Raw genomic sequence first — 12,433 nt, 5'->3', positions numbered from 1 at the left:
CAAGAAGATCTAATATTATTATAATATATTATAATATAAACACTGTATTGAAGGTTACAAAGGAGGTTGGTCTGGGCTGACTATTGCTACCATTTATTGAAATGAGGTCCTCCTGTACATCACCCCATTGGCCGCATTATAATAAATAACTTAATAACTCCTGTCAATTTTCACTGAAGTACATTTTTCCCTCCTTAATGTATGTACATGCATTTGCATTTAACACTAAAAAGCTTTTTAATCACACAGGAATTTTAAATTTAGCATGAGAATATTTTTAAGTGAAGACAAGCTACAGCTTTTTCACTGCTTATTTAAGGGAACTCACAGAAATTTAATGGAGTAAATAGTTAGCTGTAACAAAAACAAACATCCCAGTACATCATCTCAAATATGCTACAAAAACAATTATGGCCTCGTAATCTGCTTTTGGTTCCCTTTTGATAATGATGCTGAGTGCAGCATCCTCGGGGGGTGTTTTCCACATTGAAATAAGAGGAAGCTAATTAAAGATTAGCTACGCTTTGCCGGAAGGGATCGTGTTAACCTTGTCACTGCACGCACCACAAAGGTTTGCAGTCTCTCTGGATGCTTTTGTCCCTTTTCTCTGGATTAACTCCTGTCAGCTACTAAATGTGACGCCGTCAGATAAGATAACCAAGTAGGAATTTTTTTGCCGATGCAATGAAAAACCCACCAAATTTCTGACTGCATATCTTTTGGACCTGGGCTTTCAGTACGGACTTAAGTGAGCTAAAACACAATTTAATTCATTTCTGTGGGTATTACTAAAGCAAGAAACGGAAGTCTTTATCTTCTTCCAAACGGTTCTAAACCTCTTAGCGTTGAAATCACTTCGCCAGTCACTTTGGGAAATTGTAGTTCATTTAAATAGACCTTCTGATGTCACCATGACTTAAGTCTCGAATTGACTATTTTGCGTTGTTGTGTTACGTCGCTGCATATTTCGATCTCATACATCACGCCGTGTTGCTAAGTCCAATGTGAAAATGTTTTTAGACATATACTACAATCAACGTTTCAGCAATTTCTGATGACTCACCTTACAACAAGACAATGATTGACCTTGACCAAATGTCTTTGGATAGCGCCCCATACTAGTAGAAATAAACACTTCTCCCCGACACAGTAAATCTTTGGACCTACCCGTACAAGCACAAAGAGGCAAAGGACCATTCATTGTTACTTGGAGCTTTCATTTTCCTTCTGAATTCTATCTTGGCTTTACAACACACACAAAGCGCCGTTAAACTCCGTTGTCTGTTCTACTATTGTTTCTCATCCAGCGTACTTCCATACAAGCTGCGTTACAAAAGATATACAGTAGTAGATTTCCTCCCCCACAATCATTTCGACTCCCGCACACGTTACATCATCTCTGATGAAACTTTTTTCCTGCTTTGCCTGCTTACATTTTCTGAAAAGGCTGACCAGAAAACCATCATTGTTTGATGATGTCTCAAGGCTTTTATTTATCTAAATTACACTTGAAATCACTCTTCAGTGGGTGATACATTGTAGCTGGACAAGAGATAGGCTTTGACTTCTAAAACGGGCTCTTTTCACAGTAGTCAAACATATTTCATAATCAAGGCTTTGATATGCACCGGAGTGCAAAAATAATCTATCAATGGCATCTTAGTGCAACATTAACCTCAGTATTCTGTCTTGTGTCCTGACAGAAACCTTGGGAAGTCGGGTCTGCGTGTGTCCTGCCTTGGATTAGGTAAGAGCCAAACTGCAAGAGAGGGGTTGCGGTGACCTGGATTCATTGTGTAACCGAGTCATGGCGGGAACTCTGAGTTCTCTCTCATCAAGTGGCGACAATAATGGTTATTATTTTGAAGACTGGTGGAAAATTGTAAAAAAGTCTGAAGGGGATATAAATTGGCTGAAGTCATGAATTTTTTTTTGTCATTTTGTATGGCTGGATGGTCAGTCTTTGCAAACCTCATCCACGGGCTACTAATCTGTTACTCTCTGTACACGAACAGGAACATGGGTGACGTTTGGCGGACAAATTACAGATGAGGTGAGTCGATTATCTGTGAAGACTCGATTTGCGATGTGGCGTCGGTGATCTTTCATCTCTCCTCCGCCTTTCGTTTTTTGCCCCTTTTGCTTTCTCAACAGATGGCAGAGCAGCTGATGACTCTGGCGTATGAAAACGGCATCAATCTGTTTGACACGGCCGAGGTCTACGCTGCTGGGAAGTGAGTGTGCGCCTTCGCCTCCTTTCAAAAGCCGCCACGTGACTGATTAAGTCGGCGAGGCAACAGTACAGCCCGATCAAAAAGTAGCCTTGATCTCGGTGATTCACCCCAGCGAGATACATTTACCATCTCGTGATGTGTGCTGTTGCATTTTTTTTCCGCTCTTGGTGATAAAGGAAGTCCCTGCGTCAATCTAAACTGGATATTAATCTTACACGCGCCGCAGAGGCTTTGAGCAAAAAAATGTGCAAAAGGCAAAAGTCAGATGACACGAATGTAAGCGGATTTGTTTATCTTCCAGTGCGAGACTTCAAGTAAATTCACACTGTCATTGTCAACCCTTTTTATTTAGGCCATCTGAAATGAGCAAAGACAGTGCTATTATTACAGACGTAATCTCAATTTAATAATGTTTTAACACTTTTTCTCTCACTTGTGCGGATTAATCTGGTTGTAATCCGGTTGATGTAATCTGAAGGATTAACATTTTCAAATGGTGTCCTTTTTGTTTTGTTTATATTTCCCTTGGAATCATCTTCGTAGAGTAAAGAAGCTAACGTTGACATGGTATATTTTAGTCCATTTGTATCCGCCGCGCCATTGTTAACCTCCTCCATAAAACAAAATCTCATTTTTGCTCCAAGCAAACACACAAAATGTTATCTGCAAGGCAGGTGCAAATATTTACCGCAACTGACTATGAGGTGTTGCACAGGTATTAATCCTGACAGCTTCAACTCGTGAAGTAGCATGGGGGGGAGATTATGTTGCACACATGCAGCACGACTGGGTGGAAAAAGCGCTTTGAGTTGCGGCGTATGTTTTATTACATTGTTATTTTAACAGCGCTTTTGGATGTTTTTCCACATTTTTCGCATGACACAAAACGCTCACTGAGAATAGTTTTGTTTCTCTGGAATGAAAATTAATATGCATAGTCACACGAATAATAAACACTCCCTCCGCTCGGCTCCGCTCACCGGGGCTACTGTTATCAGCAAACACACGTGGCGCTTTTTTTTTTTAATTGCATGATATTATGTACTAAGCCAGCGACAAATCGGATGTGCATTTACAGAAAAGCAATAAGATATTATAAATTCATGGCTAATACATATTTCCCTCTCTGTGTTTCTGTGGTAAGTCATAAGAAGATATAATGTGGAGGGGGAAAAAAAATATTAATGGACTGATGGAAAAAGGCTATAAAGCTGATATTTGGGCTCATAAATAACTCATTTCAGGGAAGGAGCAGAGAGTTGTATTGCGTGGGTGCGAGCACGCACATACACACACAAACACACTATTTGCGTTTGAACTTGCAAGGGTCTGACAGTGAAGGATCTCCCACATTGTCTCTGCTCTCAGCCAGTACCACAACACTATACAGTACCACACAAAGACACAAAAGCTGTGCTACTGACACAGAAACAATATATTTTTGATAATATTTTTTAACAGTCATAATAAGTGAACCGCTGAACTCTTAAGCACCCACGTGGCTGCTAATGAGTGACACGGCGGCCGCGCCACAGCACAGCTGGGGCCGGAACCTGGCAGCGTTCTCACACATCGTTCGCATACAGTATTTATGCCAACATTTACACTGTTATTATTTGCTGCCGTTCCGTTTTTGTGTTTGACCTTTGACTATATTGACTGCACATAGGTCAAATGTCCCGGTGATATTTATTTTTTTAAAAAAGGGAAGAGCATTGTTTTTTTTTTTGTGTGTTTGCTAATTTAGGATCATTATTAGCCACAATTTCACCGCATCTTTGTGTGTGGCAGGGCTGAGGTGGTGCTGGGGAACATCATCAAAAAGAAAGGATGGAGGTAGGAGATGCAATTTCTTTCTCTTTTTTCCTTTTCTCATTTCCGTCTCACCAGCCTACCTATAATCTTGTCATCTAAGATTGCACATATTGGGAAGGCAGTGTGTTGTGTGAACTGGAACCATAAGGTAGGATGATGAAAGATCAAATGCGGCATGCCCACACGGCCGCGTGCCTCCTATATAGACGTTGATAAATAAACCGACTCGAAGGAGCCTTGTCTTCTGCTCGGTCCGCCCGGGCCTGGCACTGCTCGAGCTTTGTCAATTTATACCCGCCTCCACCTCTCATTCATGTACGCTGGCTGAGCTCCGGCACTGTGGGTGCATGTGACACTCAAAGGATGAGGTAGAGAAGAGCAGGATTCTTTCAGTCCGTCCGTCTTCAGCTATCGCCCACTCGTACGGAGCAGGCTGTAACCTTTGGTGCTGTGCTTTCATTCTCCACTTTGCAGACGCTCAAGTCTGGTGATAACAACAAAGATCTTTTGGGGAGGAAAGTAAGTTGAGAAAGCCTCTTTAATTTGGCACTGATGCTCCTGATAGCAGGAAACTGTGACATCCACGTTGTTGTCCTTCACTGTTAAATCACATTTCAAGAAACTGAAATTTATTTTTTTGCTCTCTTCATGCAGAGCCGAGACTGAAAGAGGTTTATCTCGAAAACATATTATAGAAGGTGAGTTATGACGTGAATAAACAGAGTGTCCTCTGTTTTGAATTATCCTAAAATAGGTTTTGAGGTTACCAATGGCAAACAATAAACTAGTTTGCACTGTGGCGTAAAAATACAGTACAATACCTGAGTTAACCCTTTTTTTATTTCTCAAAATAGAATTAATAAAGGTGTTTTTTTATTATGGCAACAAACTGGCTTTTATTTAGTTAAAAATAATGTAAATTGAACATTATGAGGTTTGTTAGAAAAATTTATATATTATTCAGTCAGCGAATTAAACCTGACAAGGTTGATGAAATTGCATTTGACTCTAGAGTCCACCTGAAGAAATGCTAAAAAAAAAAATCATACAAACTATTACTATTTCTACTTTGCAGGTTTAAAAGCTTCTCTGGAGCGACTGCAGTTAGACTACGTTGATGTAGTATTTGCAAACAGACCGGACCCCAACACGCCTATGGAAGGTAATGGCATTTTTTTTTTTTTAAATAAATGTTCTCCTCCACAGTGGGAACGAGGCTGTAGTGGCTGGAGACCTTTTTGAAATGGCAGAGTGCAAAATGTTTGTTTGTGTGTGTGAGGGAAGGAGGGAGGGAGGTGGGGGCGGGGTAGGGGCTCAGATGGTCGCTCGCTCTCCATCTGCTCCTGTCAAGAGCTTTCTCTTTGGGAATGAGTTCAGTCAGGGGTCGTCCGTCTGCCTACACTTGGGCGATTCTTCCGCGACTCTGTGGAGGTTGGAGTCAGAAATCATCAGTGAAGTTCAATTGAACAAAAGAAATATCACTTTAAAAAATCATTTGTCTTAGCCAGTTACAAAGAACAATCTGTTGGAGGCAGAAAATATTTCACAATGAAAAGGCAAATTTAAAAAAAAGTTTAATTTCACATTTGTTTGGTTGGTTGACACTCTAGAAAAGTACATTTTACATATTGATTTTTTTTTTAAACTCGCAAATTTTGCATCAAAATTGTATGATTTTCTTTACTAAAATAAAACTTTTCTCATCTTTTGATTCCCCCTTAAACGAAAAAATTATTTCTCAGTATAAACTAGCTACAAATTTAAATTACTCAAATATTTTTTTTATTATTATTATTCAAACAAATGTAATATAATTCTGAATGACTATAAATCATTGGCAGAAGTCAGTGACCCCATTTCTTTGTGTCTTCTGTGCAGAAACGGTTCGAGCGATGACCCATGTGATAAATCAAGGCATGGCCATGTACTGGGGGACATCCCGCTGGAGTCCCATGGAGATCATGGTGCGATTGGCCGCGCTCTGGAAAACATGTCCATGCTTTTACGCTACACTTCATCTTGTCTATTTGTTGTTGTTTTTTTCCCCCCCCGAAGGAAGCATATTCCGTGGCACGACAATTCAACCAGATCCCTCCGATTTGCGAGCAGGCCGAGTATCACATGTTTCAAAGAGAGAAGGTGGAGGTGCAGCTACCTGAACTATTCCATAAAATAGGTGAGACTCCTTACGACAAGAGTTCTACCTGGACTGGATGTTTTTGTCACCATGATGACGTTGTCTTGTCATCGTGCAGGTGTCGGGGCCATGACGTGGTCGCCGCTGGCCTGCGGGATCATCTCAGGGAAATATGACGGAAGGGTGCCCCCGTACTCTCGGGCCTCTCTGAAGGTAGCTTGTCGTGGTCCCTGTGCTGTGCTGGTGTTCACCTCTTGGCAAGCTTTTCTTTCTGGTCGTTGGTCCTTGCACTTTGTTTATTGTCTCGTCACAGTGGTACAGTGGCGTGGTGTGTCCTTTGTGGCATGTTCCCGCAGTGACTCGATGTGCACCTTTATTTCCATTGTGGAATGTGCGTCTTCATGCTTGGCTCATGTCTGTGGTTCTGTATTTTGTATTGTTTGAATGGTTTCATTTGTTTTGTAAGATCACAATAGCCACGGTACTGAATTGGATTTTGCATTGGTTGTTGATCTTTTTGTTTTTCCTTCAAGGTTTCAAGGATTAGATTTGGGAGTTTCAGTATTTGTGCAAGGTCACGACCAGTGTTAGACACGTTGGAGTTTGGGCTAGAGTTAGAATTGGAAGTCTTGCTTAGAATTTCATGTCAGGGTTACAGTTTATCAATCAGGTCAAGGGTGAATTTGGGTATCAGGTTCAGTGTTAAAAGTAAGGGAAGAAAATTCGACTTAGGTTCAAGCCATGATATATTAGCGTTTGAAGTTAGGGTAAGGTTCAATTTACAGTAGGACCCAAATATATTTTATGGTATATTTGTGATTAGGGCGTTCGGGTTTGAAGCTTAATTGGGGGTTAGAAAAAAAACTCAAGTATGGTCAACAAGTGAGGTGTAAGCAGGAGGAGACAGTCACATGTTTAAAAACAGGCCCTGGTGACACGGGAGGCGAGGCGGCCGCGGTGTGAGCAGGGCGGTGTTTTTGAGCAGGTGTGCTGTGTTTTCGACAGGGTTACCAGTGGTTGAAGGACAAGATCTTGAGCGAGGAGGGTCGGCGTCAGCAGGCGAAGTTGAAAGAGCTGCAGGCGATCGCGGAGCGGCTGGGCTGCACTCTGCCCCAACTCGCCATCGGTACGCAGATGCCATTCTGCTGCTCTCTCTCTTTCTGTCTGTCTGTCCGTCCCCTCTGGCTCGGAGGGGCCGAGGTCGTCAATTTGTCCGTCTTCTTCACGTGTGCTTGTTTAGGTCGAGGTAGTCAATGACATTATTTTGAATGTCATTTATTTAAAAAAAAGAAAAAAAATTATGAGTATGAGCACCCTTCTGTATTTATTATGTTTGTCAAATCGACATAACTATCTACAGACTGTATCTGCAGGGATGGCAGCCATGGTGGAAATTTTGGAACATTCCTTTGAATGCATTTGTGTTGTAATTATCAACATATGGCACGTAAGCGCCTCCGTGGCGTGTGTTCATTCATACTTATGCAAAGTCGCAGGAGAGTGCTTAGTGTCAACATGCATTTAGCAGTTTCTGGAGTTAGCATCAAGATGGCGTGCCACACATAAATCCCACCAGTGGATCCATATTGATTCTCCAGGAAAGTCAGCCTGCGCAAAAAAAACCCCAGAAAAGCCCAAACTGTCGAGGGCCGTTAAAGCATCCCGACTAGTCAACACGAGACTTCCCTCTCTTATCGCGCCGTAGATTTTTTACGCTGTCAGGAAGACGGCGTTTATGGATTAGCTTTCACGGCCCATTAACGCACGCTCTCGTCTCTCCCAATTACCATAAATCCTCCGGGCAGTCCTACCAGGGAAGCGCGCGGCGATTTATGTCCTCCAGGTGATCATCTATATCATTGTGACACTCCAGTATTGAATATAAAGTCTACAAAAATGACTTGCTGCACACCCCGCTGCTTAGGGCTGCACCCTGGGGTGCTCAACGCTCAGTGGCTTCTTCCATCAACACCAATGTGTCATCCCCATTTTAGTTGGGCAATTTTTATCCTCTTAGATTTTTTAGAAGTTGCACTTCAGCAGCTTGTAGACGTTGTAAAAAAAAAAAAAGGTCAGTATGGTTTCTTATCTGGATGATATGCTCGCTCCTGCAGCGTGGTGTCTACGTAACGAGGGCGTCAGCTCTGTCCTTTTAGGGGCGTCCAACACTGACCAATTGATGGAGAACATAGGAGCTATTCAGGTGAGCGTGATCAATGTGTGTGAGTATGTGTTTGATACGTCTTTGAGTGTTATGCGTGCGTGTGTTAGCTTAGTGTCCAAGAGGCTGGCGCAGCCTCTCTGCCGGGAACACATGAGCCTCTGGGTCACTTTTCTACTGCATGCTCCAATACTGCACCGCGCCAATGCCGCCTCCTAATAAGGTCAAACACTTGCCACGGGGGGTGAGGGCTAAAGGGCACATCCCTCTCCTGCTGATAAGATGCACCCCTATGGATATATCCAATTGTATCCTTTTCCTGATTTACACATTGCATGAGAGTTTTCCCATTTTGAAATGTTACGCTCACATTTCCAGACGGCTCTGCACATTTCCTTAAAAAAAGACACACTAGCTTTTTGTTGTGAGGTAAAATACGTTTTATTATTTCATATAAATGAAATCGCAAAAATTTGTTGAAACTCGCTCAGGTAGATTTTGAGATACATGTCAATAATTGAGCATATTGATAAAAATCATTTAAAAAATGGTGTTTTGATGCACGTTCAGTGCATCTAGTGGTACACATGGGAGTGGGGTGACTGATCTTTCTCCATGTCCCTCTTCAGGTTCTCCCCAAGCTGTCGTCATCCATCACGCACGAGGTGGACAGCATCCTGGGCAACAAGCCGTACAGTAAAAAGGACTACCGTTCTTAACGCCCGGTAGCCTCAGCGCGTCTCGCCTTTTTGCCTGATCCTCCGTTTGCTTGAGCTTCAACCCTTGAGCGAGAACCCCCGCCCCCCATTGCTCCCATGCCCCAAAACCCCCTCCCTCAACCTGAACCCTCCTGGCGCATGAGTGTGGTCTCACCAAAAGGCCACCAGGGGGCTCCCTCGCTCACACTTCCAGGGATATAAGGAAAAAAAGAGGAAAAAAACTGGCATCTCTCGAGAGGTTTGCAAGTCAGACTTTGATTAAGAAAAAGAGTGAAAAACAAAATAAGCACACGCTGGTTTGGGTGCTCAGATGTTGTTCTGCCACGCCCAGCAAGCTGATGGTCATACGTGAAGAACACGTGCTCTCGTGTTATCCTCCACGTCGTCTTGTGTTTGTGTCTTTGTCTGACAACAATCAGCACTTTAGTATGGTCAGTGTCGGTATCCTACCGCATTATTAGCCCGCACACATTGCACTAGACAAGAAGAAGTGGCCTCATGGTAGTTTCCTCAAATTGACATCCACCATCTCTACCATTTTTTCCAGTTATTTTATTGAGATGCTCCACACTCCTGTTGCCTCTTTCAGTACCCCCCTGAGGCTCTTCCATCATCCTCATATGCATAATTAACACACTTGTGTCTTTAGCATTAGCATTTGCTATACCAATTAGTTCAAGGAAGCAGGCAACTTTAGTTTTAATGTTAGTTGGATGAAGCAGACGTGACATTTTGATCACTATCAGACGGTGTTAATATGCTTGTGTCTTAAGTTTTTAATATTAACGTCAGCTTTAGCTTTAACGGCTTCAGCTAGAGAAGCAGCCATCTTTGATCCTTGTTGTCATTGATGGGCTTTAAATTACCTCCGTCTTCGACTTAATGTAAGCTTTAGTTTTAACGTTACCTACAGCAAGTAGCTGTTGTTCGCCATCAAGGGTGTTAACATTTATGTGTCTTTAACTTCAGTGTTAGCTATCGGGAGTTCGGCACCAGAGTGGAACCAAACCCTAAATATTTCTTTGCAAGAAAACATTGTATGTGTAAGCGCTTTTCAAAACGGATTAATATCACAACCATGGAATAAGAATTAAATGGAATCTCTAATCCGGGTAAAACATCTTGGTTTTCGTGGCCATGTTGGCTGTTGTTCACTGTCAGAGGCTATTAACGTGCCTATATCTTTCATTCCAACATCGGCTTTAACATTAACGTAGAGTGAGAAGCTTTCCATCAAAGGCTGCTTATGTGCCTATGTCTTTTTTTATGCTAAGAGCATGATATCAAACTCGGGACTTGCTAACCAGAGCTCGGGTCTTAAGCTATTTTAGCTTCAGCATGTTACCAACAGAAGTAGCCATCAAGGATCTTGCTCCCCATCGGAGAGTGTAATATGACATCTTTCATGTTAGCTTTGGTCATTTTGGCTCTTGTGTTGTTGAATCAGAGAGTGTTAATGTGCCTGTGTCTTTAGCATTCATGTTAATGCAAGGAAGGAACATCACAGTATGCTACCACACCTATTTTCTTTGCTTTAAACATGAGCTAAGGGAAGCGGTTATCTTGACACATCATGGGACAATGATGCTGTACATGATTTTTTTTTTTTTAACCTTTAACATTGGCTTTTGTATTAATGTTAGCGGAAGAGAAAAACATTTCTCATCAAACCTGAAGAAAAATTGTTGTGTGTGTGCCCTCTATATGCATATGCAGTATGAAGATCTGGAGGATCCCCAGTGGGGTACATTCATGCTCGTCTACTTTTTAGTTGCAAATGTAATCTTGGCATAACAAAGTCGCTTTGGCAGCAAGCAGTCTGTGTGAGGAAGAGACATATTTTTGTTGTGTGTGTGGCAACAGTTCAGGGAAGCAAGCGGGTGTTTTTTGGGTGGATTTGTGCTTAACCTATTTGCTCAGTGCAATATCAACGGTTCAATTATAATTACAGTGAACACAATTTGCATATACAAATGAATGTTTCTGAGTAGAGAAGCATGGCTTAGATCAAAGTACAAAGCCACTTCCCAGTTATGTTCTTGTTTTCAATTGAGAAAATCAACACAGCACTGGTAAAGAGCTTGGAAACAAATCCACTTTTACACAAGACCTAACCTTAATTTGAGAAATTTAAATAATGGATGAATGGCACAAGACTCATTGTCATCCTCTTGGTGGAGGTGACTTCAGAAATGGAAGCGGAAAAGAAAAGAATCTATTTTTATGTTTTCGCCTGTAACAATTCATCATGATTCATCACTTGGCTGCGTTTTTGTCCCTCTCCATAAGACTGACCAGTTGTTGTGATTGTGGAGAAAAACGGTCGAGGGAGACAAAGATCTCGTGTACATAATGAGACCTGTGTATATATTATAGATACATTCTATTCCAGTAGTGATCGCCTCTGCCTTTTGTTTATTTTTATTCATTTGAAAAAAAAAGTTATTTTGCAGGCGTTGCTAACTGCACTGTGCTTGAATCTGAATTCTAGACAAAGATGTACAGCTTCATCATCATTAAAAAACTTATTGAAGAATGGCAAATGAAAAACGGTGTCTGTCTTCAACTGCAATTCAATATTTAGTTTTACAAAAGATATCTATTCTTGTCATGACCATGTAGAGTAAGGATTTTTTTAGTTAAAAAATAAGACCATGTATAGTATATAGTAAGTAATGTTGGCTTGTCAGTGAACGATTCGTTCAAAAGAACGATTTTATTTCAGTGGACGAGAGTGAACGAATCACTTCCTAAAGTGATTCGTTCTTTTTTCAGGTCATATGACTTGGTCATGGTCAGTTTCTAATGAAAAAAAAAAGCCTTACTATTAGTGATGTGCATTCCAGTTCTTTTAGGTGAACTGAATCTTTAGAATCATTTCACTCAAAAGATTCGTTCAAACGAATCGTTCAACCACTCACACTGATCCGTTTTTATTTTGTTTTTGTTTTTTTACAACATCCCGTGGAAACAACCCATACAGATCAATACAACACAATATACTTCCTCAAGTGATTCGTTTTTTTTTTCCAGTTCATATGACTTCAACCAGTAGGTGTCGGTAATGCGCATTGAAGCTGGTGCCACCTCGCCGTAAAACAAAACGAAGAAGAAAATGACGTAACTTCCCGTTCACGAACGAGTTGCATTGCATTTCCCGTTCGCCAACTGAACGGATCTGTGAGTGAACGAGTCAGTGAGAGAGTGATTTGCATTTCCAGGTCATCGCGAGAAGGATCAGTGAGGGAACGAATCCTGACTTTCCCGTTCACGAACGAGTCAGTGGGTCAACTGCCTTCCTTCCCGTGCATCAACGGATCAGTCAGTGCGTCTCCCTCCTGGCGTGAACTATGTAAACCAGAATGTA

At 41.7% G+C, this 12,433-nt stretch overlaps 1 protein-coding gene across 8 annotated transcripts in view; it reads left to right on the top strand.

Annotated features, from left to right (window-relative positions):
* The window catches only part of kcnab2a (potassium voltage-gated channel, shaker-related subfamily, beta member 2 a), a 44,339-nt gene extending 32,723 nt beyond the window's left edge, over positions 1–11,616 (top strand). For all 8 annotated transcript variants that reach the window (XM_037251270.1, XM_037251265.1, XM_037251267.1 and 5 more), the window contains 13 exons: positions 1,704–1,747; positions 2,016–2,053; positions 2,155–2,234; positions 4,026–4,070; positions 4,524–4,568; positions 4,704–4,747; positions 5,125–5,211; positions 5,928–6,013; positions 6,105–6,225; positions 6,305–6,399; positions 7,192–7,312; positions 8,301–8,389; positions 8,977–11,616. In XM_037251270.1, the coding sequence (XP_037107165.1) occupies positions 1,704–1,747; positions 2,016–2,053; positions 2,155–2,234; positions 4,026–4,070; positions 4,524–4,568; positions 4,704–4,747; positions 5,125–5,211; positions 5,928–6,013; positions 6,105–6,225; positions 6,305–6,399; positions 7,192–7,312; positions 8,301–8,389; positions 8,977–9,066 (985 nt within the window). In that variant the 3' untranslated portion in view covers positions 9,067–11,616. The remainder of the gene's footprint in view (positions 1–1,703; positions 1,748–2,015; positions 2,054–2,154; positions 2,235–4,025; positions 4,071–4,523; positions 4,569–4,703; positions 4,748–5,124; positions 5,212–5,927; positions 6,014–6,104; positions 6,226–6,304; positions 6,400–7,191; positions 7,313–8,300; positions 8,390–8,976) is intronic.
* Positions 11,617–12,433: the final 817 nt, after the last annotated feature.

This window comes from Syngnathus acus, chromosome 5, assembly GCF_901709675.1.
Source record: "Syngnathus acus chromosome 5, fSynAcu1.2, whole genome shotgun sequence".
NCBI classification, from domain to species: Eukaryota; Metazoa; Chordata; class Actinopteri; order Syngnathiformes; family Syngnathidae; genus Syngnathus; species Syngnathus acus.
Note: the sequence above shows the minus strand (reverse complement) of the source record. Positions and strands in the feature narration are given on the sequence as shown.